We start from the raw sequence: 24,609 nt of genomic DNA on the forward strand, positions 1-24,609 counted from the left end.
GGTTGCGGATGGACTCCTTGTGTGAACAGGGGAGTATAGGATATGATCAACTCAGTTCATCAACAAAACCCCGAGAGAAGTTGTGGAAACAGATGTATGATATACGCGACACGCGGGTGGGATGATCACAACAGCCCTCGGAAGAGGGAACATCGCTCATATTGTATGCGTGACTTAAAACGGAGCGCGTTTCGGGGGAATTGGAATGGATCGACAGGTAGTCTTGCTTGTTGTTTGGCATTGCAGTGGAGCTGGTGGGGACGACGAAGGGGGTTGGGTGGGAGTCAAGGGGGCATTTAGCAGCGTTGTATTTTGGCGTGGGGGTTGGGTTGAGGGGTTGGTGGGATCGACTGGGGATGTCTCTTCAATAGGTTAGGCTCTCTGCCGATGCTGCCGATATTGATGATGCTAGACGTAAAGAAGAGGTTTCTTCCGGGGATATTGTGGGGTTGGGGCTTAAGCTGACGATGATACCTTGGAGACCGTGTGGCATTTATCCGATATGTCTGGAGTACCCAGGTACTGTACAGTTTAGTGCTGCTGTCGATCACCCTGGTTTTAATTTACCCTGCCAGTTTGTAGCTTACCTAGGTACTTTGTTTTGGCTAATTGGTTGGGGTAAAACGCTGATTGCCCCTGCATTTGGAGATGTAATTTGGTGGCAGGGTAGTACGGAGTACGATGCTACTATTTCGAACATGCGACTATGACGCCGTAATAGATGAGGAGTATGTCAGTGCCCAGGTGGATTATACAAGTTTGGAAACATTCCTTCATACCTTAACACCTATCAATCATCAGACTTCATTCCCGGACATGGTTGGAAGTGGTTGGAAGCGCTGCTGTGGAGATCATGCAGGGATCATTGGAGTACAGCCCTGCAGATTATGATCCTAAAAATAAATCATCATGACTCTTGCTGTGATACATCGCTGTCAATATCCATTGTCTTGCAAAGAGGCCAATCCTGAAACGTCCCAAAGTGTGGTTTCATTCTCAACCAGGAGACAGGTCATATAGCGGTAAACAGCAGGCCCAGTGTCAGAACAACTTGAATATATTCAATGAACTACCGGTACAATGCTTTTACATACATTCGAAAGCTCAAACCAAGGTGATCCCTGTGTAGCATCCATAATTGCGAATTAGCTCAACCTTCAACCCATCGTCCGACGAAACCGAATACAAGCTGCCACCCAGATCCGCAACATACACAATACCATGCACTTTATATAGCTTTAACCCAATCGGCTCATGGAAATGCCGCGCCACAATCACCTTTTGGAGAAAATCAATCTTCTCTCCACCCACATAAACACAGTACAACGAACAGCCCAGGAGGTGCTAGCCCCGATCTGTCCAGTATAGAGTCGGGGTCTCACTGTCGATCTCTATATCGATAGGCTCCGGTAGGTCTTCCGACATCATCTCAATATCCGAGCGGTTGTCTGCTGTCTCTCCAGGCGGAATATCAATTCCAGCGCGAAAGATTCGACCCCGGCCACCCTTGCTGGGACCTTTTTGTGTCCAATACATGAGGGCGTTTTCATAGTCTATCGCAATGCGAACGCACCACGACCGCATCTGTTCAAGCAGTGATTCTTCTTTATCCACGTGCCTCTGCATCGAAATCTCATGGTTGCTTCCGTCAAATTTACAACGGTGCACGCTGGTACCCTCCCGGTCACAGAAGTATACCTCCTGCCGAGCATCAAGCGCCGCGATCTGCTTCCTGAGTATTCACTTTACCCTGCGATACGAGGCAGGAAACATCGCGTCCATCAAGATTCGCCGACCAGACAGATCCATCTTTCACGGCAGTGCTGCGGCCCATATTTGTCTAGAAGATTCGTTGCGTGCCGAAGGAGACGTCAATTCCATCAGGCAGGTTTTGCCCAACCATCACAGGGGCCAATCGCTGCGTTGCCAGATTCCAGCGCAGTATCTTACCATTATGATGAACTTGACATACGTCTCTTAAGTTAGAGCCGAGTCCTACGTCTAAAATGTAGATGTCTTTAGCCGCGGACTGTGGATTCGATGGGGTCGCTGACGCCTTCGGAGAGGATTTGGACGATTTCACGTTTGACGGCTGCCCAGAGCCGGTTGAAGACGAATATATTGCGAACAGGACACATGAGATGGCGAACTTTGGAACTCAATGCGGTTGGTGGAGATATAACTTACCCGGTTGTTTCACGGCGAGCAGTTACTGGCAGCATGCCGCACTCTCCTTGGACATCCTCCAGGTAAGTGACTATCTTCGGGTCAGTCTCACCATTGGTCATAAGTTCCACAGTCCGAATAGAAGGCGGCATCGTGAAATGAACGTTGAGAACCTTCTTCCTCCGCTCCGACGAAACCTTCGAGCTCATCAAACTAGATTTAAATGACGAGCTATTCCACGCAAGAATACAATCCGACAGCGTCTTAGTATCAAGGGCCGCCAATATATATTTCTTGAGCTCCACTTTCTCCGGCGCAACTTCCACAGCGAGCCAAACATCACGCACCGCCGGTTCAAGCTCGGTAAATGTCTTACAAGGGCCGAATGGAGCAGGTGCGAGTAGGATTCCAGATCGATCTTGGTGATTGCTGTTTGGGTTTCCCTCTGCGTCTCGCCTTCTGTTTCCACGCCGCCGATGTTTTCTTTCTCTTTGCTGATCCTTAGCATCAGGGAAAATTCCTCTTTGTCGCTTCGACGTATAGTACCGCGTCGTCGAGCGCCTTGGCCACGATATCGTGGATATGAACATTGTATCCGGCTGTCACGAAGACGCAGGCAATACGCCGGCCTGGGACACCTGCGCCGACTACGGCGAATTACGATCGGTGCGAAGTTTTACTGCCATGGCAGATGAATTGGGCTGTAATTTCAAAGGGTACCTAGCTAGAACGAGGCCTTGTAAGATGTAAATGGTGTTTGGCATGCGAATATGTATATATGACGTACTAAAATATGGACTCGGAGGCGTAGTCACGGTATGGATGAGATTTCACGCAACCCGTTTTATATACAAAATTCTTTGGACTATCTGAATCAGACAAGGCTCCATTTAAATTCTGATATTGACCTGTTCATACTCATCTACGTTCCATGTTAATTGACTCCATTGAAGGATACGCAACTCGAGCCCGGGCGATTCAACTCGCTTTTCAAGCACACTATATATCATGCGTAGGAAACATCATACTAATTGACGAGAGCCAAATGAGCTGTTTCAAAAACAAGGTTCCCAAAACCTATTCCACTGATCTCTGTCAGAATAATAGTCAGCCCAGGATCACTGGGTGATATTTGGCCGAGGAAAGAATGTCCGGCTTCCAAGGTCGGCTCGAAGCGGGCGAACTTGCGGACAAGCTTCCCGAAGGTCCGCGGAGGTTCAACATATGATTCTTTACAAGCATGGCTGTTTTAATCGGGCGTAAGGTTGTGCAGAAGTGCAAGAGCCAAATTTGGCTTATTATGAAAATGCATTTGAATCAAACTTCAAGAGCTAAAGTACACTGGTGGGAAAATCCCTTCCTCGAATTGACCTTCCGAGTCCAGCAAACGTTCATTCGTCACAGCATCAACTTTCATCCGAGTCGATGCTCCAATTAAATCTATCGCAGCCCACTTTTTTCTATCCATATCCTTCCTGCCTTTTAACTAAAAGCCTCCGTGGCACATGCTCAAAAAAAGTATTAGGAAAAAACGCGATCGCTACCAAACAAACACACGGGTAATGTTCGCCAAATCTATAGCCCAAAGCCTATGACTTAGTCAATGTACTTGGGGAGAGACTTGATGACGCCATCGCGTGCAATATCCTCCAGGGCGATGGTCAGAGTTTCCACAAAGCGCTTGTCGCCACGCAGATCGTCACCGAACAGGCTCTTGATGCTGAGCAGACCAGTGGGGTCACCGGGCTTAGCAAGAACGCGGAGCTCATCGAGCATAGCGTCCTGAACCTCGAACTTGTTGCCATTGTCATCGACACCGTGGATGTAGTGGAACCAGGTGGCAGCGGTGAAACACAGACGGCGGAAGGGGCCGGTCACCCAGATAGCCTCAGCAATAGTGGGCATGATGAACTGGGGAATCTTGCCAGTACCGCCACCACAGATGCGGGGAAGCTGATCGCGGATTGGGGGGTTGGCAAAGCGCTCAATCAGGGTCTTGCAGTATTGGTCGACGTCATGACCCTCGATGTCGGGGAGTGTGTGCTTCACTTCCTGCTGCATCTGGTTCCAAACGAACTTGGCGAACAGAGGGTTCTCCATCACTTCGTGAACGTATGTGTATCCTGCTAATTGACCACCGTAGGCGATAATGGCGTGGCTGCCGTTAAGCAAACGGAGCTTGTGCTTCTCGAATTCCTCGACATTCTGAACATTCTTGACGATCTGGACTCCAACCTTCTCGAAGGGAGGACGGCCATCACAGAAGTGATCTTCGATAACCCACTGCATGAAGGGCTCGGTGACAATGGGCCATGCATCCTCGATGCCGAACTGCTCGGCGAGGGAAACCTTATCGGCGGGGGCTGTGGAGGGAGTAATACGGTCGACCATGGCATTGGGGAAGTGGCCCTTGGTGTTGATCCAGTCCGCAAGGGAAGGATCGATAATGCGGGTGAAGGAAGTAAGCATGTTGCGAGTGATAGCACCGTTGCCCTGCATGTTGTCGCAAGACATAACAGTGAATGGGTTCAGCCCTTGCTCACGACGGCGGGCCATGGCGTGATGGAGGAAACCGAAGGTGGTAACGGGGAGGTTCTTGGTATCAAGATCGTGTTGGATGTCGGGGTTCTCGACCTGCAATTGATGTGTGTTTTCGTTGTAGAAGTAGCCGCTCTCGGTGATGGTAAGAGAGACAATGTGGGTATCAGGGTGTGCCATCTTGGCAATAACAGCCTCACGGTCATCAGGAGCATAGAGGTATGAGTTGATACCACCCATAACCTTGGCAACGCTGCCAGTCGCAGAACGTTCCTCGACAGTGTAGAGACAGTCCTGGGAGTTGAGGGCATCGCGCATGCCAGCATCGAACGGTTGCAAGCCAACACCGCAAATTGCGTAGTCAGTCAAGCCATGGTGCTCCATCAATTGGTTGATGTAAACAGCTAAATGGGCACGGTGGAAACCACCCACGCCGACGTGGACGATTCCCTCCTTGACAGCATCGCCGCGCTTGAATGTGGGGATCTCGATGGAAGGGTTGGCGGCCTTGATCTGGGCCAGGTTCTTGGAGTTGAGCTTCACAGCACCCATTGTGAGATAATTGGGAGGAATTGAGGTGAATGAGAAGAAGAATGGATGATGGGAGAGAAAAGAAAGTGGGATGGGTTAGCTATCATTTAATACCAAACGCAAGCAGCCCTACTATGCAAAAGTCACCGCCACTCGCCGGCTTTGGGCAAAATCGGAGATGTGGGGGGCCCACGGGTAAAAACCAATGAAACCCGCACGATTGTGGATCATGCGGATCTGTCGCGTCACGCGGAGTTTTCTAAAATTCTAATATTAGTCGGCAGGGGGGGGAAGGGATCCCGGTTCCGGCTTCAAGGTACATACTTTTGAATGCAAGCGAGAAATATGCATGTTAGCGGCAAAAGAAATTCTGGTCATCTGCGATTGAAATATTCTCTTTTAGTTCTAGATTCCTGTTTGAATCTTAGCGCTAAGAAAATTTCTTACGATGGAGGGGCAAAGCCAAAGGCAAAATATGGGAGGCGAGTTGGAGGTGATCGGCCCGATCTAACCTATAACGGAGATCCCGGAGATCCCGCATAATGTACGAAGTAGCTGTTGATGCCGGAAGAACGAGGCCGACTACGCCACACAACAAGACCGGGCTAGACTGTTCAATATTGAATCCCATGACCAGCGCTAAGACAACAAAATACCCTTCCCAGGAGTTCTTGTTTTGATCCTAGATCGAAGGCGAAAGGACCCCTGTTTTAAATCCGTTACTTCACTCCGCATCGGTCGGTTATTCGATGCCGATCAAAGAACATTCCTTTCATGGTAATTCCGAAGCTACTGTGGATACAGCGGATACACTGAGGTGGATGAATATCCACAATATGACATCCACGTCTGAGCCCATCAAACCCTGCGTGGCAATCTCGATAAGAAACCCCCGCCCGCGAGACTGTCATATCTACGTGTTCTTTACTGATATCCAATGATTGAATAAACGCATTAGCAATTGGGGTCAAGAAAATGTTCAGAGTAGCGGGGTAAGTGCGTTGTTCGTCATCGACTAAAGAAATAGAAAAAAAAATCCAACTGTGAATAAGTTTATTCGAAGTTGTATGCATCACTTTCATCCCCACGTTAGTACCGCAGTGCTGCTTCGGAAAGACCCCGGGCTTCATCCGCACCAAACAAAATGGGCTTTTTCATTTCATTGATCATATGAGAAGAAAGCACTGAGAGGGGCATCATACTATTCTCTTTCACGGGGTAGTCAAATCTTCCCCGCAACATCTGAGTCTGCAAATCTAAGATCTAAATTCTAGTCCCTCGCGGCCTTTGAAAGGATGGACACGGCCTGAAACCCTCTAGATCGGTATTGAGACATAATATCCTCTAATCGGTTTCGCGGTACTCCGTGGAAGTCCACCTAATAACATTGGTATCTAAAGAGGAACAACCAGATGACAATTTGATATTACAAAAATCCATAGATCAGGTGAGTCTATATCGGATTTGAGTTATCATCTAGATAAGCATAACGAGTTATTAAATGGGCGCGGTTGCCGCATTTCAGTAATCAGATCAATATGCTTGACGTACGAATTCTTCTATGGAATACTAGTACTGCTTTGCTTCTTTCGGTCCGTGTATTTCATTTGTTCCCCAATCTTTCTATATTCAGGGGCTTGGTCATCTGACATTCTGAGAATGCCTCCACCAATGGATATTTTCTTTGAGATCGATGTGAAAGAGTGAATTAAAGCTGACAGTCTGTGGCTGGGTTCAGGGGTTCAGGGGGCAGTTCGAATCATTTGGTGGTCCCAAACATCGCTTGTGTCGGCGGGCCCAACAACAAACGCGTAAGCGGCACATGAGACAACTTCTTTCTAAGTCAGGGGGGAAATCTTGAACTCGTGATCTTTTACTCTGTAGTATTTGATGATTCCGTCGGCTCGGATTGCGTGGTGCGTACGAAGTGGAGTGGTGGCTGAACTCCTGCTGAGCAATTAATTTATGGGGCATCTCGCTTGCCTAACATGTGAGTGGTACTAACCGTATGATCCGGATGTATCTCCAAGATGTGAACCACGGCTGCATCGACATCAGCACCACTGGCAAAAATCAAAAAAGAGATCCCAAGGTCCGTTCAGCGGACTTTTTGTGATTTCATGTTAGAGCTAGCCTGCAAGAATATTGTTGTTTAGATCAATCCCAACCTTGGAACCCACTTAGACCAGAATCTGAATTTAAGTAAGGGTTCAACATTAACTGCTATAAAGCATGGTTTGCCTCATCTAGCTTTGCGGAAGAATATAGATAGATGCGATTTCTGAGTTGTCACTCCTGCGGTTCAAGGGTTCAAATCGCCGTATGTGTTCTATAGTGGTACAAGTCAAGTACTCCCTGCGGAGTGAACTAATTAGTTATTCTATTAGATATGCCGTCGCCCTGTTTTAGGCTAATTATATTCATGGCTTGGGCACAATCTTCACGGCCGCACATGTTCGTCTCCGTTGGAAATAACTATCATGACCCTAAAGCACGGACCGAAGAACATCACCATTGGCCCACATATTTCTCGAACTAACTTTGTCCGTGCATCGGGCAGATCCATTGACAGCTCCCAGTGAATGGCATATCTAGTACTAATTTCCCCGAGCTTTGAAATACTAGCACTGAGGTAATTGAACATACAAACTTAAAATCATCTCCCGGTTCTTCGGAAAGAATTTTAGAATAAACCCTCTCTTTCTTATATTTCTCATGGATTTTCCTGCATTATTGGAAAATTTGAATTGATTGTCCAGCTCGATCAATCTACTCCGTAATATTTGATCTATCTGTCCTGTGTGCATAACTCTAGTGAACCCTGCATGAGAAAAATACTAGTAACTATTTGCGAAGATTAATAGTGCGCACATCGATGTTGAATCACGATTTATTCGCTAAAAGAATTATCGGAGCAGTGTATAATCTTTGGTTGGACTTTGAGCAAGATGATCACGGCTGTCCTATTATAAATTCCGAGTCTTCAATCTCGCAAAAGTACTACTTGACCCACTTCCAAAGTTTATGCAGTTCTTAAATCGTTCAAGCGCCTCTATTTATGCAGCTCATGCATATTTATGAGCTCACTTGTACTAATGGTGTAAAGTGTCTGGGGAAATATGTTTGCATGGAAATTTCTCCAAAAAGAGCCTGGGGTACTAGTAGTACCTCTAGAACAGGCCCGAATGGTGTTAGAAAGTACTGCAACGAGCCACTGTTTTCATTCTTGGCTACAAAAGAAAGACCGGCTGGAATACGCGTCATGATACCGGCTTTGCGGTCCGCATCCTTGATAAGTGCGACATTCATGTCGGTGTTGATGTGCCCAGGGGCGATAGCGTTGACATCAATCCCCTTGGAGACCCAATCGTGAGAGACACTAAGGCCAAGAATTCTATCGAATCTCCTTCGTAGGCGGCCATAACCTCATGAGCCGGTTTACTTAACCAGACACCCAACCACATTACCCACTCCATCAAAGCCCTCACGTTGCGGCCGGTTGTCCCATCGGCACATGTCTCACAACCTGCAACGCGAGTGATTTGATATGACCGCAAATGGACGGAATGAATAAGGTGAGGGTTGAGTTAACATTGTTGTAATCAAGCTGGACGACTGGTGTTTCCTTTCTATCCGAGCAACCTATGTACCCAGTGGTGGCGAAGGATGCTTTCAAATTACACCCAGGTGTATTGATAAAAAGTCGCAGAGCACCTGGGACGAAGCCATTCAGTCAAGTGAGCTTACAAGGGAGATGGATGAAAGGACATTGAATTTCTTTGCTTCGACTTCTTTCTACATGGATTGGCGTAGCGATTCCACGATCTTAGTGAAATTGTCTCCCACATAGCGCCAGCCATCTATGGTCTTGTTCGACTTTTCCGTCAAACCTTGGGCGATGGCACAGTTTCGATGATTTTATTTGAGACCTCCGAGATAGGTTCTGTTTCAAATTGACGGGACACAAAGAATAGTGTCCTCACAATCAATCGAGACTTACGACGATGTTTTGAAGGCGGGGGATATTCAGAAAGAAGGGGTAGCTGTTTGTCACCGAAGGATATCACCTGACTTCTGTTGCATCAGACTCACCCCCATGGGCTATTGCTATGAGATCAATGGGTCCAGAAATGCCGATTCTCAACATTCTGAAATAGAAAACTGATATGTTTCTCAATCACATTGTAGCCGTTGAAAATTTGATAGTGGATATCCCTCATTCCGAAGTAGTTGGGGATTCGAAGATTTGCCGCATCGTCAAGTATGAATGGAAAATAGAAACTCAAGTAACAATTCAAGGGGAGAGGAGGGACTTCCATCGGTCGAGAGAGAGGGTTGAAACTTCTGGCGAGTTTCCTGTATATTCCGGCTAGCAGTTTTTCCTTCGATTGAAGACGTTTGATGAGTTTGTCGATTATTATTGAGAACAAAAACACCACTTGACTGTTAAGATGTATCTATTCATGGTTCCCATTTAGAGTATCGATGAGATCGTGTGCTCTTCAACCTGTTTGCGACTCGCTCGGGGGACATGGTGTCTTGAGCAGCCACGCGTGTGTGCAGATCTATTGGGCCACAACCGGTTGGGGCCATGATGGTAGATCGGCGCTGACCGAGAATCGCAAGAATCGAGGAGAGCGGAGCTGGAGTCGTCCTCGAGGGTGGGGATACGTCGCTGATGGATCTCCTCTCTGTAGGGTGTATGTTGCAATGTGCCTATATACCGGATTTGTGAGTTTAGCACGAGTTGGCGAGAGGAGATATAGCGTACGGACCAGAGCCACAATCACCGACCAAATTCGTAGGTCGAAGCAGTCTTCAGTCTTACCCACTAGCGATGGGTTATATTAGAGGTGAACGATAGCTGTGGATGTCAAAGTAGTGCTACTTGTGGTGCCAGTGGGGAGTGATTGCCCCAGGGTGGTTACCAGCAATTGGAACTACCTTAGGCACGAATGTCCCGATGTTTAGTTTTGTTGCTTTTCAGTATTATTATCGTAGCCTCCCCAGGGAGGTAAACTCGGGCAGTGGTCCTATTCGAAGGTATCTATTTCTGTGCCTCTTGTAGGCGAGTCCACTTTGCGAGAGAAACTTGAAGGTGGGTTGAACTGGAGATGGGCAAACCTGGATTAGACAGAGTGAATAAATTACTGGCCTTACTTGTTTCATGAGAAGATGCAGAATTGGATCGACCAAAGGAAAAAAAATTATGTATGAACAAATCTAGAATACTTTCATGGGTACAAAGGGCGCCAAGTGATCGGTTCAATATCACACATTTGGAAAGGGGGCGCCAGGAAGGCTAAAATAGAACAAGAAATAAGAGAAAATAAGAGCTTCAACAGGCTTAAAGCATGATCATGAAAGCACCAGTGCCGATAGCAGCAACGGCGTAAGCACCAAGCTGCCACGCACCGACGTGCACAGACCGGGGCTGGTTCATGCCAGCGGCGATACCGGAAGAGGTGGCAGAGGCACCACCGCCGTTGGAGCCACCATCGGCAGCACCGCTGGAGGCAGCCAGGCCGGCGTTGATGGTGTTGGTACCAGCCGCACCGATGGAACTCATCTGGGTAGCGCAGGAGCCGGTAGCGGTCGAGGTGGCCTTGGAAGTACCCTTGCCTGAGAAGGCACAGGCAGAGGCACCGCCGTTCTTCTTAGCGTAGCGGTCCATAGCCCAGGCAACACGCTGCTTGGCGTTACACATGGAATAGGCGCCGTACACACCCTCGGTACCGTTAGCGTAGACACCGCTGACGGCATCGATCGTTCCCTTGGCCTTCAGACCGTAAAGGTAGTCGTAGACTTCCTTGATCTTCTTGTCGGAAAGGCCATCCACGGGAATACACTCGAGGGAGTCGTACATGCACTCGCACAGGTCAGAGTTGGGCGAGGGAGGAAGCTTGCTGTTGGCCATCCAGTCGGAGCCGGTGGTAGGGCAAGAGCGGCCAACGGTGGTGGTGACCTTGTAGTCGGCGCTGTTGACACCAGTGGCGCTGACCTTCTGCATTTGAGAGGAGAGGTTGTCGAAGTCCTGCTTCTTGGAGACGGAGCTGCCCGAGGTGGAGACGAGACCATAGTGGTTGCCAACCTCGAAGTACATGTAGACGATACCACCGCTCCAGACATCATTCATCTTGTCACTGTACAGAAGAGGAACGTCGTCGAATGGACGAGGCTTGGTGCCCTGAACGCAGCCGTATTCGGAGAAGAAAGCGGGAACGGGGTAGTCAGAAAACTCCTCCGTGCGGTCCTTGTAACCCGAGTCAGCGAAATTGCTCTTACCGCAGAACTCGTAAATGTTGTAACCGAAGAAGTCGATGGAGTCCTCAGGCTTGTCGCAGACAAGGTAGTTGGAGATACCCTCACGAACGTATTGGTTATCATCAGTAGCGTAACCGACAGCCAGGGAAGAACGGTAGTTCTTGTCCTTGATGTAAGTCTTCATGTCACGGACAGCAGCCTTGACGAAAGCCATGGAAGCAGTGTTGTTGACCGCATCCGCAACCTCGTTACCGGCGAAGAAACCAATGACGTTGGGGTAGGGAGCGAGGGTGTCCACAACCTGGGAGTAACGAGTGAACAACTCGGCGTTCCAGGAAGGGTCGGATGAGACGATGGACTCATCAGGGGCGGACAAATCACTGATAACATAGATTCCGGCGTCGGCGAGGGCATTCATGCAGTCATCGTGGGACTGGTTCGGGTTAATGGCGTAGGTACGAACGACATTGGTGCGGAGCGAGAGCAGGTAGGGGATATCACGTTCACAAGTGGAGGCATCGACGAGGGGATCGACGTAGCTATCGCTGCTACCAGACTTGGAAGTACCATCGAAGTTGGCCTGGTAAGCAACACCACGAATGGAGAACTCAGTACCGTTGTTGGAGTAGAAGAACTTCTTGCCCTTGACCTCAATGGAGGGAATAGAGCTCTTGGCCAGGGCAGCGCCCACAAGGGACAGGCCGGCGAGAATGGAATACTTCATTGTGTATTGTCAAACTCGAAGCGAGTGTCGAGGGAGACGGAAAGAAAAAAAGAATGACTTGAGACAACGGAAGTGAAAGACGTGAGAGACTTCTGGGGGGAGAAGGGAGAAGAAGAGTAGAAAAAGGGAATGGAAGTAGAGTGGAAGGGAGCGGAAGGGAAGGACCACGGGTCCATCCACACTTCCTCACCCATTCACACTTCTCCCATTCATACTTCTTCCACTTACATCAGTCAATCCTTCTGGACGCATCATCAAGTGGGCTGTGTCAGTGGGTGCACCGCAAATCACTTTGCAACAATCCCAATGAAAAAGGCTTGTCGGACTCCCGGTCCTGTCTCTGTAACGTGGGTACACTGGGTACTCTCATCCATGCTCCACAATGATATTGATCCTTTCGCTCTGATCCTTGTGGATCTTCATCCAGGTCCCTGGTTTGATTCCTCCAATCATCTACATGCCCCTGAGACACAAAGGATCCACATTTATCTCCACCTTGATAGCGCCAGGGACCATTCAGGGTCTTACAACAGGGTCATAGTGGAAACAGAATAACCCTGAATGGCTGGGGTCGCAAGAACCCGCCCGTCACTGTCGACGCTGTTTGGCCACTTCGCCTGGTTTTGTTTCCTTCGAAAAGGAGCTGGACTTTTATCGGGAATGCCGCTAGGCCCGATATTGTATCATGCCATACCCATTCGGGCCTCATCTACCCCTGCTCCTTTGCATGGGTTGTGTTGAAGCTTGTCTCGCCAAGGGCGATCACTGCGTGTATGATGTCGACTGGAATCCACCAAGCATGGCTCGGAGCGTTATTTTCGTTCGCATGCCTCACGACTGCATATATAATCTGGGCCAGCTCACAAGGAATCCTATTAGAAGGAAAGACCAGACCCCGACGCCGTCAGGATCCAGGTCTCACTCACTAACGCCCTAGCGCGGAATAATCTTACATTCCCCTCTTGGGATAGCGTCTGTGCTCTAGTTAATCTCGACGAGACAAGACTGCCCAGCAAAGTCTTGAAAGGCTTGAATGAAGGTTGTCTCGGTCGCACGTCCCCGCCCACTCTTCATTTCAGACGGCACTTCCCGTGGTCCAAATTTTCAACTGCTCCCCGAGGTTCCGGAGTCCCTGCATCTACAGAGTACTCCATACCATAACCTTACCTTCCTAGGCAGACACTTTTTTTCACCCATATCTTGGACCCTTTGAATACCTTGAGCAGAAGAAATCCCGCAAAATCACACAGAAAGTCAATGTGGAGAGCCCTTGTGGGCCAGTCCCGCGTCTCCCGCTTCCCCTAGAGACGGGAGAAGAGAAGGCTGAGCCCAAAACAACATCTTTCCATACTCCGTACGGGGGTGATCATTTCGATGATGCTTGAAGGAATATGATTGCGCAACGCTCATTCAATGATATTCAAGCGACTCAGTATGCGTGGCCCGAGAAGCAAAATATAAATGGGGGTGTGGCAACTTCCCCTGACGATCGTGGGCCCAACGGGCCAGCCACAAAACATCGCATCTCAACACCAGGACAATTCAGACCGCGTGCGTAAACAAACAGGCCCGATTTCTCAAATACGGTTCGATAGCCACGAAAATGGGGGCCCCAATGACTCCATTCGCTATCGACCAAGCTTTTTAGCGTAACAATGGTGCTGCCTCGCGATCCGTTTTTATGGCTGATCTGTTAGAAGTGACGTAGCCTCACTTTTGTTGTAAGGGGTGTCTGTTTTGATTTCGATCGTCGCTGTTTCTCTGCGATGACCCCCGGGGGCGAACATTGCTTCTTAACTCCGTAGTTGGAGGTTCATTTCTTTCGATGGGACTGCCAGCATGGTCCAACTGGTACTGTGGAATAGTAGTCGCAAGGTTTGCCAGCGACCATCAGTCCGATCAATATGCAGACAACAAACACACCATGCGGCAGATCCAACAGCTACATCAAAAGCAGATTATAGTTACCGGGAAAGGACCATGTTAGACTGAAACTAGATAACATAACAAATCATCCATTCCGCAGCTTCGGGCGCGAATAGTCTACTTTCATGTCAGATGAAAGGCAAGGAAGCTTGGTTCGATGATCGATTAAAACATTCAGATATTCACTATAATTCTCGTATGTGGAAACTGAGAGTTTGGTACGGTCCTCTTTGCTCCGATGGAGAGCTTTATTTGAGCAGTCGGATTTGTCATGTTGATACTGGCACTGGCAGCTATTGAGGCTACCCAGATGTGAAGGAGCCAGGCTCAAGGTCTGCGAGTCTAGAAAACTCGTTGGATCTTATCATATACTAGTATACACAAGTGCAGTGATAGATGCTCGGTCGGCATGGGGTTGTCTTATTCAACTTGAAGTTCATGAGTTCTGCGGGCCTTGTGCTCAACTTGAATATGTAAAACTCCAGGTTGAAAACGGCAGTAGTGCCTGGATATTACTACTACCAGGGCTAGTAATACTAGTAGTACCTGGCGGCAGATCATAAACCTCCAACCCCCAAGGCCTAAAAGTCGGAACCTTTGAATGAAGATACCTAGGTGCTTGATAAATACGTGAACTAACACTGGTTCATATGTGGAAATGTCAACCTTTGAAGGCTATATTCCTACGAGCACAATACCCCTACAGTGTTGATGTATCGCAATACCAAGCCTGCGCGAACAACCCCCCGACAAGCATTATATAGACATGAACGAGCGAAAGAGCAAAGAGTGCTAGTAACAGTAGTATGCGGTGCCCAAGTTCCCCGTCGCCCACAGGTTCTTCAGAGAATTTTCCGCCGACACCAACCCCCCAAGAACACCAACCCCAATTAATCAGAGTACTTACAGAGTAGAAAAAATAATTTTTATTTTCTAAAGCAACTCGGGAACCTTGGAACTCCTTAAAAAAACCTCCACTGCACCTTTCATGACACCTGGTATTATTGATATGGGTGGAATTCGCCTGGCCGCTTGGTTGTTTATCATATCCTACGATCGCAAGGTTAGAACCTCACACCAGGATAAATTTAGAGTATGAGTCTAACATTGTGGGGGCTAGAGCTAAGAATCAATCAAAATAAAAGCCAAGAATAAGCGGGTGTCCCCAGGAGGGTTCTAAAAGCAACCGCAAAGACCAATTCTCAACATTGTTTCGTCTCCGCTGTAGGCAGCAGCAATAACAGCCCTACACAACCACGAGGCAAAGGATTTCTAGGGCACCACCAGGATAAAAGGATAAAGACGGTTGATACACCCGGATTTATCTCCTTGATAAAAATCTCAGCCCTATCACCATCCCTCCACCCCATCCAGCATGTCCTGTCAACATATTGTTTGGACTCTTTCAAGCTCCGATGGGCACTAACCAACACAGCATTGCAGCCGATGACACCGCTGGTTCTCACCCCAGGGCATCCAGGCCTGCAACGGCCCTTCACCGACAGTGACAGCTGTGACTGAGATGCCCAGTTCAGTTCAGTCCAGGCCAGCACCCGTCTGCGCGATTTGATTTTCCTTGATCGCGATCGTCTTCAAGAAGAACAGCCACCGACGTATCGCGACCGATAGAAGCCTCCACTCACTGTCCAGTGAATTGGGTCCCGCATTGACATACCTTGAGCCTCTGACAGCATACTAGTGTTCTTGGAAGTTAACATCGACAGGGCATGCTTCATCCCGACATGACTATATTATGATGTCTTTCAGCACAGCAAACAACAATACCTTCACGTGATTGCTCATGTGGCACGCAATCGCAATTTCAACAATTTCACATTCGCGGACTTTGTTAATTTCCAGCCATTCCCAGTGGCAGGGGAACTGTGCACGGCCTTGGATTCGCCAACAAGAGTGGGCCACGAAATGAAGGGCAATTTGATCGCCAATCAGTGTGGTTCAATCGGAGACTGCCGTGTGCCACACCATCATCAGTTCAGCACAGCCATCTCACACTCTTCCCATCTCAGAGAGGTCAAATTGAATCTGATGTCAGAGTTGGAACGTTGAATGGCGCCAAGACTATCAAGACGGCAAGCTTCATCGAAGCATTCGTTGCCCGTCTTGGGACTTTCTTGGAATTTCTTGGAGTTAAAGTTCCTTGGTAAAGTGTTTCGACCAACTTCAGGCTTGGCTTGGCTTTTCTTCCCGACTTGCCAACGCATCTGCCTCACCAACGTCAGCGCTGTCGATGGTTTCGATGCCGGCCAACATCTACATCAAGACTCTTTTCAAATCAAATAATTAATGCAGACCTCCCGCTTTCTCGCACTTTATTCCAAACCAAGTCCAAATCTCGCGAAACCACCTGTTCCATGCCAAGCTTCTTTCCCCCCCCACAAGACTGCGATCGCCCCTGGATGATTGTGGCTGTGTCACGCGAATTATTGAATCCCCCAACTCGAACTCTCGTCCTGCAATCTTGCACACTCCTTGAATATCCTCTCCTCTTTCGCATTCATTGAATTCTATTTTCTTCTTTTTTTTCTCGCACTCTTTTTCCCACTCGCCCACGCTCATTCTGCAGTCGCTCGCTTGTCTTTGTTGACTTTCGCACTCGCACTCCCCTTGCTTGGTCTGCTGCGATCTCCACCGCATTTAATTTTTTCTCTCTCTCTGCGCCCAAGCAAAGAACACAAGAAGAATTTGTTTTCCTTTGAACTCTGTCCTCTCCGAATCCTTTTAGTCCCCGCTTTCTAAGAAAATAGAACTGTGGCGGCAGCTGAGCCACTTGAGACTCCGTACCCTCTCCACCAGTCACCTCTGTATGGCTTTGTTAGGTTGAAACCATTTTCCAAAACGCGTAAGTGATTCTTTTGAGCCCACGTTGATTCGGTTTGGTAATGCCAACGACCGTGGCCGCCTAATATGGGCTCAGCCTCGTGTTCATTCAACTCTTTCCTTATACTCAGGCTTAGCCTGGGCATGAACTGAACTGAAAGAACGCCAAACCTTGTCACATACCAAGCCTCATCATCTCTACAAGGAGGCCAAGACTAATAAACCTCGCTCTCAGAATCTTCCAAATCATCAAGATCATTCAATCTCCAGCACTACTCTCAAAATGCGTAAGTTCACAGCTGCCAAGGCAGATGCAGATGCAAGCCCTATATCAAAACAACCAGACAGACAGAAGGAGAAAGGCTACATTGACATGGTCTACCTCCCCACCGACCAAGAACTCATCCAAACTAACAATACCCCAGATATCTACCGCCGACAAGCCCGCCATCTGGCCTGGTATGACCAAGACGGCGAACCATCCTCGCACAACCCATTCAAGAAATTCCGCCGTCGCCCACGCCGCACCCACTCAATCCAACTGGAAGAGCAACGCGGCGCCTCCAGAAGCATGGGCGACCCTAAGCACATCTGAAGACCAACGCCGCCGCGCAGAAATGAACAACGGCCTCTCCGGCCCCGAACACTCGGACACATTCCCCCCCGAATCCGCAGGAAGCGACGCCAGCCCTTCATCGTTCCAACATGCAACCGCGGCCGGCGCAAAGGATCACCAGCATCAATTCTCAAGTCCCGAGCAGGGACCCGAACCGTCTATGCGGAGCCAGGACCCGATTAATGTCTCCTCGTCGCGGGGGTTGGATCTCGAGGGGGAGAATGGCGTCGGTGCTGGGGCGGGAAAACCGCGGTCGAGGTTTTTGGGCAAGTTCAGACGCCAGAAGGCTGAAGGGGATGTGGAGGAGGTCAAGGATGCGGAGGATGTTGAGGCTGATGGGCCGAATTTTACGATTGCGTCGCAGTTGCGTGCTACGATCCTCAATTCTTGGATTAATGTTCTTATCTTTGCGGCGCCGGCTGGAAGTAGGTTTTTCTTCCTTTCTTTCTCTTCAAGTGTTTGTCCTGAGAATGGAATCTGGATTGAGTATGCTGACTTTGACTGTTTTAGTTGCGCTTTATTGCGTGGATGCTAATCCCATTGCCATTTTCGTTGTTAACTTTATTGCTATCATGTGAGTTCGAGCTACGAGAAGGAAGAAGAAAGAAGAAAGAAGACATGCTAATGATCGGTGATACAGTCCTCTTGCAGCCATGCTGAGTTATGCAACAGAGGAGATTGCTATGCGGTATGTTCAAATCGAATACAGACAAGCAAAATATCCTGCAGATCATACTAACCACCATGCCACAGGACTGGTGAAACAATCGGTGGATTGCTAAATGCTACATTTGGGTCAGTCTTACATGGTAGCTCAGTTCTTTCCGATCAATCATTAACATTAATCTTAACAGTAACGCTGTCGAACTAATCGTCGCCATCATTGCCCTGGTCAAGAAGGAAGTCATCATCGTCCAAACCTCTCTGATCGGCAGTATGCTGTCGAATCTGCTCCTCGTCATGGGAATGTGTTTCTTCTTCGGCGGAATCAACCGCATGGAACAGCATTTCAACGTCGTCGTCGCGCAAACTGCAGCCAGTCTGCTCGCCCTCGCTGTTAGCAGTCTGATCATTCCAACTGCCTTCAAATCGTGGTCTGAAGGTACGTCCTGTCTCACTTATAACCCATCACCCATCACCCATCACATCCGAGCTCAAAACTAATCAATCAAACCAAACCAACCAGGCAACAAAGACAAGGTCGCCCCCCTCTCCCGAGGAACCAGTGTTCTCCTCCTAATCACCTACGGCTGCTACCTCTTTTTCCAACTCAAGTCCCACGCCGACATGTACAACGAGCCGAGCAAGAAAGTCGAGAAGCGCCGCCGCAAGCCCTCCGAAGGCGACCTGTCGCGCGGACTGGCGAAGATCGGCGACGCAGCCGCGAAAGGCATCGGTGGCGAGAATGCGCAGAACATGGAGCTTCAGGAGCCGGATGATGAGCCCGAGCAGCCTCAATTGACTGTTTTCACTGCATTGCTGACTCTTTTCCTTTCGACTGCGCTTGTGGCTGTTTGCGCTGAGTTCATGGTGAGTTTTACCTGTGAGATGGATGGCGGTCGTCGACGATTGAATACTAATGCTCTGGTGTGCTAGGTTGACTCCATCGACGGCCTGACCAAGTCTGGCGGTGTCAGCGATACTTTTGTCGGATTGATTCTCTTGCCTATTGTTGGTAATGCGGCGGAGCACGCTACGGCTGTGACTGTCGCGTGCAAGGATAAGATGGATCTGGCCATTGGTGTTGCTGTAGGATCTAGCATGCAGATTGCGCTGCTTGTTCTGCCGCTTATTGTTGTTCTTGGATGGATTATTGGTGTCGATGATATGGTATGGCTCACTACCGCGTAATGATTGTTCAAACTGTTCGGTCCCTCGCTAATCTGGCTACTTTACTTTAGACTCTTGGTTTCGATGGTTTTCAGGTCATTCTACTCTTCGTCTCTGTCCTCTTGGTACGTCCCCCCTACAAACCCGAGACGGGTCACGCAATTCTAACTTGTACAGGTCAACTACCTTATTGGCGACGGCAAATCCCACTGGCTTGAGGGTGTCCTGCTTATGATGATGTATCTCATTATCGCTATTGCTGCTTGGTATGTCGCACGCGCTCACGGGACAGCCTATACGATACACATGCTAATCTTCGCAGGTTCTTCTAATGTGCTCCGGGAGCCATTGGACACGACATTTATCTCTAGGTAATCTCTAAACGGGGCGGTTCATTCTCTATCTGCTCTACATTTTTCGTACTGTACCTTATTTGACCTTACTTCACTTCTTGGGACGTCTTTGAAAATACCAATTCTCTAATCTGAATACCCTTTCCTACGCACCGTACTATCTATTCATCTATGTATCTTACCCTATCCTAGTACTTTATGTACATGTACACCACCCAATGAAAAGTCCCATCGCGACCAACCTTACGGGCGCATCGTCAACACCCCCAGTCATCGGCATTAGGTACCTAATCCAGGCACTGCACTGCACTGCACAAATCTAATCTCACTTACCCCATACTCTCAGCCCAGCTCACTAGCCCAAACCAAACCAAACCAAACCAAATCACCGACACCCCCGACAAACCCCACTAGGATAAACAAGGTTACCTCCTGCATGTAACCCCTCCCTGCACCCCAACCGCCACAACCCCGGCTCGGATGAAGCCAAGCAGAATAGCCTAAACAAAAGCACCCGGGACAAAGAAGGCCGAAGTACCTCCGTACGCACGTACGTACCAGCTCCGAATGGAAGCCACGTACTGTACCTTTGGCGGCATGGTCGGGCCTGCGCCCCGAGGCGAGAGTAAATTGCCAGTGAGCCCCCAGCCTCATGTCAGAACTCCCCTGCAAGCGAAGCGAAGGGACTGCCACCTGCCCATCCAACCCGATCGATCTTTGGGAAAATCAAGCCTTGCCTAAGATGGTAGTCGGCCCGGCAGAACCGTATTGGGGTATTTACCGGCGGCACGATTGGGTTGGGTTGGATTTCCTTGCGATGGAGGACAGAGAGCACTAATTAAATTACCGGGCTTCTGGAATGGTCGGTTGTGGATGGATTGTACTTGATGTGTATGTAGATCGATCGGGGTCTCTTGCCTTGTTGGTACACATGTACACAATGTGCCAGTGGAAGTAAGCGCCCGGCGCGGAGAGAATTTGCCCTAACTGCGAGTTAGTAGAGATTAGGTATTGGCATTTTAGAATTGGCTGTGGCTCTGCTTGTCTTCCAAGGTTGTTGTAGGAACTCCAAGCTCTACTTCTGCGGCTGGTTGTGGTTGCATTCGCCCGACACCAGGTGATGTGCAACAACAGCATACTACCCTCGTAATCGAAACAAATCTTCTGATTTACTCAGTCGATTGTACAAGCTTCTAAAGCCTAACTAGTATCTAGTACAAAAGGTACGAGTACTCCATAGGTGTCCCTTCAATGAAGATTCCAGGAATTACTTACTTACTGTAGTAGTTATACTATGATATCACCACCAACCCGGCCAAGAACCCAACATTAAAAAAACAAGACAAGACTCAGAATCAGAAAACCCACAACCGGAATTTCATCCCACCTCCACCTCCACCTCCACCTCCAACTCCAACTCCCATTGCCCATTTCCCATTACACATAACCCCCACGGGGCGGAGGCACGGCTCGGGGTGTCACGGGTTCCAAACCCATCGGGCAGAAATCGGCTCGGTCGGGATCCCACGTCCATGCAGCAGATTTTTTTTCTTTTACCCGAACCGATGTGGGGTGGAATCTTGTTTCCGAAGGAATGATTGCCGTTTTGGACATTATGGATACGTTGGAACATTGTCATGAAGGATGGGGGTGAGCATGTTGCAACGGCATGGGCATGGGGGTGGCAGGGTCTGATGTGGAATTGATGTGGGATGCTTTTTTTTTTCTCTATTTTTTAGATTGCCTTTTTTTGACTTGGATTGTGTGGATGGTGGTCGTGTGTATTCGGCTACCTAAGGTTATGTATGTACCTCTCGAGGTTCTCCTTCCCTTTACTAATCTACCCCGTACCTACTGCATAATAACTCCCTTGGATTTGAACAGGGGTTCAGCTTCTGCTTAAGCAAGACGAGATGAGATGAGATGAGATGAGAGGAAGGCGGGGTGCAGGACAACGCCAAACCCCAAGCCTAACCCAAACCCAAACCCAAACCCAAATCAAATCTAAATCCAAGGGCAAAGAAAATGAAATCCGAAAAATTAAACTCCAACCTCAAACCGAACAAGGAGATCAAGCCGAGAGTAAACACGGATATGAAAGTAAGACTAGAGTGGAATTGGAAGAGAAGGAAGGCTTGGCGCGGCTTCCTTTGCTTGGCTCATTTTGACTTGTCTTGAGTTCTTTCTGGGTCCGGTCTACGAGTACTCCGTACCTATAGTTTGGCTCTGCTCTGTCTGCTCTGTCCTGCCCAGGTGCTCGGTCGGGGACCGGCTCCGTGTGTCGGGGATGATCCGATCGGTTAAACTATGCACAAAGTACGGAGCAAGGTGTCAGGGTCGACTAATGTACGTACGAATATCAGTACAATTTACGGAGTACGGATCGCCGGGGGAGAAACGGAGAAACTTGAAGGGAATGGACGGAAGAATTCACATCGGCTCCTCCCTTGAGGCTTTCTGGGGAGGGGCGCTGGGAGGAGCTCGAAATAGTTCCTATTCGGGTCAATTTGCGCCGACCGATTCGGTAGTCCGGAGCGCGGCACGGGATGCCCGTTTGATCGGGTGAAGCCGAGGGAAATGAAGAGGGAATATGAAGTAATTGATGAAGGAAGGAAGAATGGTGGAGTGGAGTATTAAGATGAATATGTCAAGGTTCTTTTTTTCTTGAAAGTTGGAATACCTTGCCTATGCCAGTGTACGTAGTATATGTATGACCAGGCGAAAGGGTGTCCGGGTGCCAGTGGGCGTACATAATGGATCATTGTTCATTGGAGGACAGGTCTGGATCGCTCGGAAAGCAGAGCGAGATTGGGACGAGCTGGAATCAGGCCAAGTCAGGGGTCGTTGGGTTTTGAAGGATTCGGGTAATCAGCAGGCGATCGTATTATTTTATTATTTTATTACTATTTTGCTTTCCATGGGGTTTTGCCTGGATTGAACAGGATTGCCTTCTTTTTTGCTTTTTTTCCCCGACTCTGTTCCGTGAAGTCGTCATAAGAGACCCGATGTCATAGGCTCGGGTAGACTATGGGCACTGAAGGGTCAGCTGAGTGACCCCAGCCAAGAAAGGAACGGAAGAATCGAAACGGCTTGACGGTGCACGTCCCCGAGACGAGACGAGACGAGACCGAATCGGAAGGATGATAGGACATAAGATGGCATGGTTACCATATCCAGTATTCATAGGGTAGGTACTACCGCTGCTAGGCGAGGTGATTTCGAACTATGGCGCACCACTGGGGAACTGTAATGATTCCGATGGTGATGGCGATTATTATTACTCCGTAATCCGTTGGCAATGGCTGCTTGAATTTCCCTTTTAAGCTCGTTGGATCCACAGGGCGTTTTCATCCTTTCGGATTTGCATTTTCTTTTTCGTGCCTGGTCGGATATCCACCGGGGAAAAGTCAAGGGGCCCACTCTGACACGAGGCAAAAGGAATTCCCGGGACATGACAAAGTGTAGTACGAAGTACTATTCTAGAGTTGTGGAAAGTGGAAAGTGAGTGTGAAGTGCAGGTATACTCTGCAGTACAGAGTAAACCATCATCATATCACCGATATCTACACCGCTACCTCAGCTCACCTACACCCAGTACTCAAGGGTACCTAGGTACTAGGATACTCAGATCGGCCCATAACCGACTTACCTAATGTGAATTGAACAAATGCGGGGTTGGCCGGGGTCGGTTCGCTGGCGCCTTCGGAGGCTGGGGACCAATCATATCTTCAGCCGGACGGGGCCGAGAGTCTACGGGTCGGGGCACTCGGTGTATGACTTTCCCGTACCCTGGGAAAACTAGGAGCCGCTGGTATTGGTATTCTAGGGTTGGTGTTGGGGTTGGGTGCAAGATATAAGGGTGCTACAACAGCAATAACAATGATGGGCTAACATGAGACAAGGGAAATCATCAACACCTACTGTCCTCCATTACTCCAAGTACAGACATTACTATACCAGTGCCAGTGCCAGTACAGTGCCAGATGCCTCGGATCGCCGATGCAGTCGGCCTCGGCTTGTCTGCAGCCACCCATCATAGTTATGTCACGATGCACTGAGCCAGCTCCGTGATGCATCGGTCGTATTCCGTTGGACTACCGAGCAACCAATCTTCCCGAGGGAGTGTGGCAAGGGGGAGGGGGAAGCAGAGAGAGGGAGAGAGAGAGAGAGCCAAGGGCAGCACGGACAAGCAACCGTGACACGGCGACCGCCGCCCCCAAGTTTAGATCAGTTCGGTTCAGTGTTTAGGTCCAACCCGGTCCAGTCCAGTCCGGTCGAACTCTGCCTCCTCTCCAACCCGTCATGGTCGATCCTGGCCGCCACACAATGGAGAAAGAGGTAGCGACTTACAGCACAGTTGAATGTAACTTCCCGGAGAAGAGGAACGAGGATCAATTCGCGGATCGCGGTGCTCTCCCCGCGGGGAGGTCCGGGGGACCAGGGACCGGCATTGATTGGCCGCCTCTTCCTCGTCTCCCCCCCCTTGCGGATTTCGTTTTGAAGAAAAAAAAAGATTAAAATTAAAATTAAAATTAAAACTTCCCATTCTCATTTTTGTCCACTCGGCGCCGGGGAGAGAGAGAGTCCGGGGGTGGTAGATGGTGGATGGTGCGGAATGGAATACCCGAGGGATCACGGATTCTCAGAGGACATACGGAGTACATAGATTACCCGTGATGGGTAGGATCACGGACACATCACCGCTGTCACGGTCTCTTTGGACTCCATCTCCAATCCGATCCAATCCCGAGAAGCTTCCCCTCACTGGACCCAGAGAGAAACAGACCTGGACCCGAACCTGATCCATGTGGGTTTTTAGCATA

At 49.1% G+C, this 24,609-nt stretch overlaps 5 protein-coding genes across 5 annotated transcripts; 1 reads left to right on the forward strand and 4 right to left on the reverse strand.

The window, feature by feature from the left end:
• Nucleotides 1-1,344: 1,344 nt before the first annotated feature.
• N7533_012725 (uncharacterized protein) lies at nucleotides 1,345-1,626 on the reverse strand (the record flags this gene model as incomplete). Its single annotated transcript, XM_057109375.1, has 1 exon — nucleotides 1,345-1,626. One exon carries the CDS (start codon nucleotides 1,624-1,626, stop codon nucleotides 1,345-1,347), a length of 282 nt encoding a protein of 93 aa, XP_056954476.1.
• A 557-nt stretch (nucleotides 1,627-2,183) lies between these two features.
• On the reverse strand, nucleotides 2,184-2,756 carry N7533_012726 (3-hydroxyacyl-CoA dehydrogenase-like protein LAM1; the record flags this gene model as incomplete). Its single annotated transcript, XM_057109376.1, has 1 exon — nucleotides 2,184-2,756. One exon carries the CDS (start codon nucleotides 2,754-2,756, stop codon nucleotides 2,184-2,186), a length of 573 nt encoding a protein of 190 aa, XP_056954477.1.
• A 1,006-nt stretch (nucleotides 2,757-3,762) lies between these two features.
• N7533_012727 (mannitol dehydrogenase family protein) lies at nucleotides 3,763-5,256 on the reverse strand (the record flags this gene model as incomplete). The annotated part of the gene is made up of 1 exon (XM_057109377.1): nucleotides 3,763-5,256. The coding sequence occupies one exon, from the start codon at nucleotides 5,254-5,256 to the stop codon at nucleotides 3,763-3,765; it is 1,494 nt and encodes a 497-aa protein (XP_056954478.1).
• Nucleotides 5,257-10,582: 5,326 nt separating this feature from the next.
• Nucleotides 10,583-12,223, reverse strand: N7533_012728 (glycoside hydrolase family 72 protein; the record flags this gene model as incomplete). Its single annotated transcript, XM_057109378.1, has 1 exon — nucleotides 10,583-12,223. One exon carries the CDS (start codon nucleotides 12,221-12,223, stop codon nucleotides 10,583-10,585), a length of 1,641 nt encoding a protein of 546 aa, XP_056954479.1.
• Nucleotides 12,224-17,270: 5,047 nt separating this feature from the next.
• N7533_012729 (hydrogen/calcium exchanger domain-containing protein) lies at nucleotides 17,271-19,765 on the forward strand (the record flags this gene model as incomplete). The annotated part of the gene is made up of 11 exons (XM_057109379.1): nucleotides 17,271-17,363; nucleotides 17,413-18,028; nucleotides 18,114-18,177; nucleotides 18,244-18,291; nucleotides 18,357-18,398; nucleotides 18,458-18,705; nucleotides 18,790-19,133; nucleotides 19,200-19,433; nucleotides 19,505-19,558; nucleotides 19,611-19,699; nucleotides 19,756-19,765. 11 exons carry the CDS (start codon nucleotides 17,271-17,273, stop codon nucleotides 19,763-19,765), a joined length of 1,842 nt encoding a protein of 613 aa, XP_056954480.1.
• Nucleotides 19,766-24,609: the final 4,844 nt, after the last annotated feature.

Source organism: Penicillium manginii (assembly GCF_028828005.1).
Source record: "Penicillium manginii strain IBT 31320 chromosome Unknown utg000009l:1.0-3297300.0:1.0-3298630.0, whole genome shotgun sequence".
NCBI classification, from domain to species: Eukaryota; Fungi; Ascomycota; class Eurotiomycetes; order Eurotiales; family Aspergillaceae; genus Penicillium; species Penicillium manginii.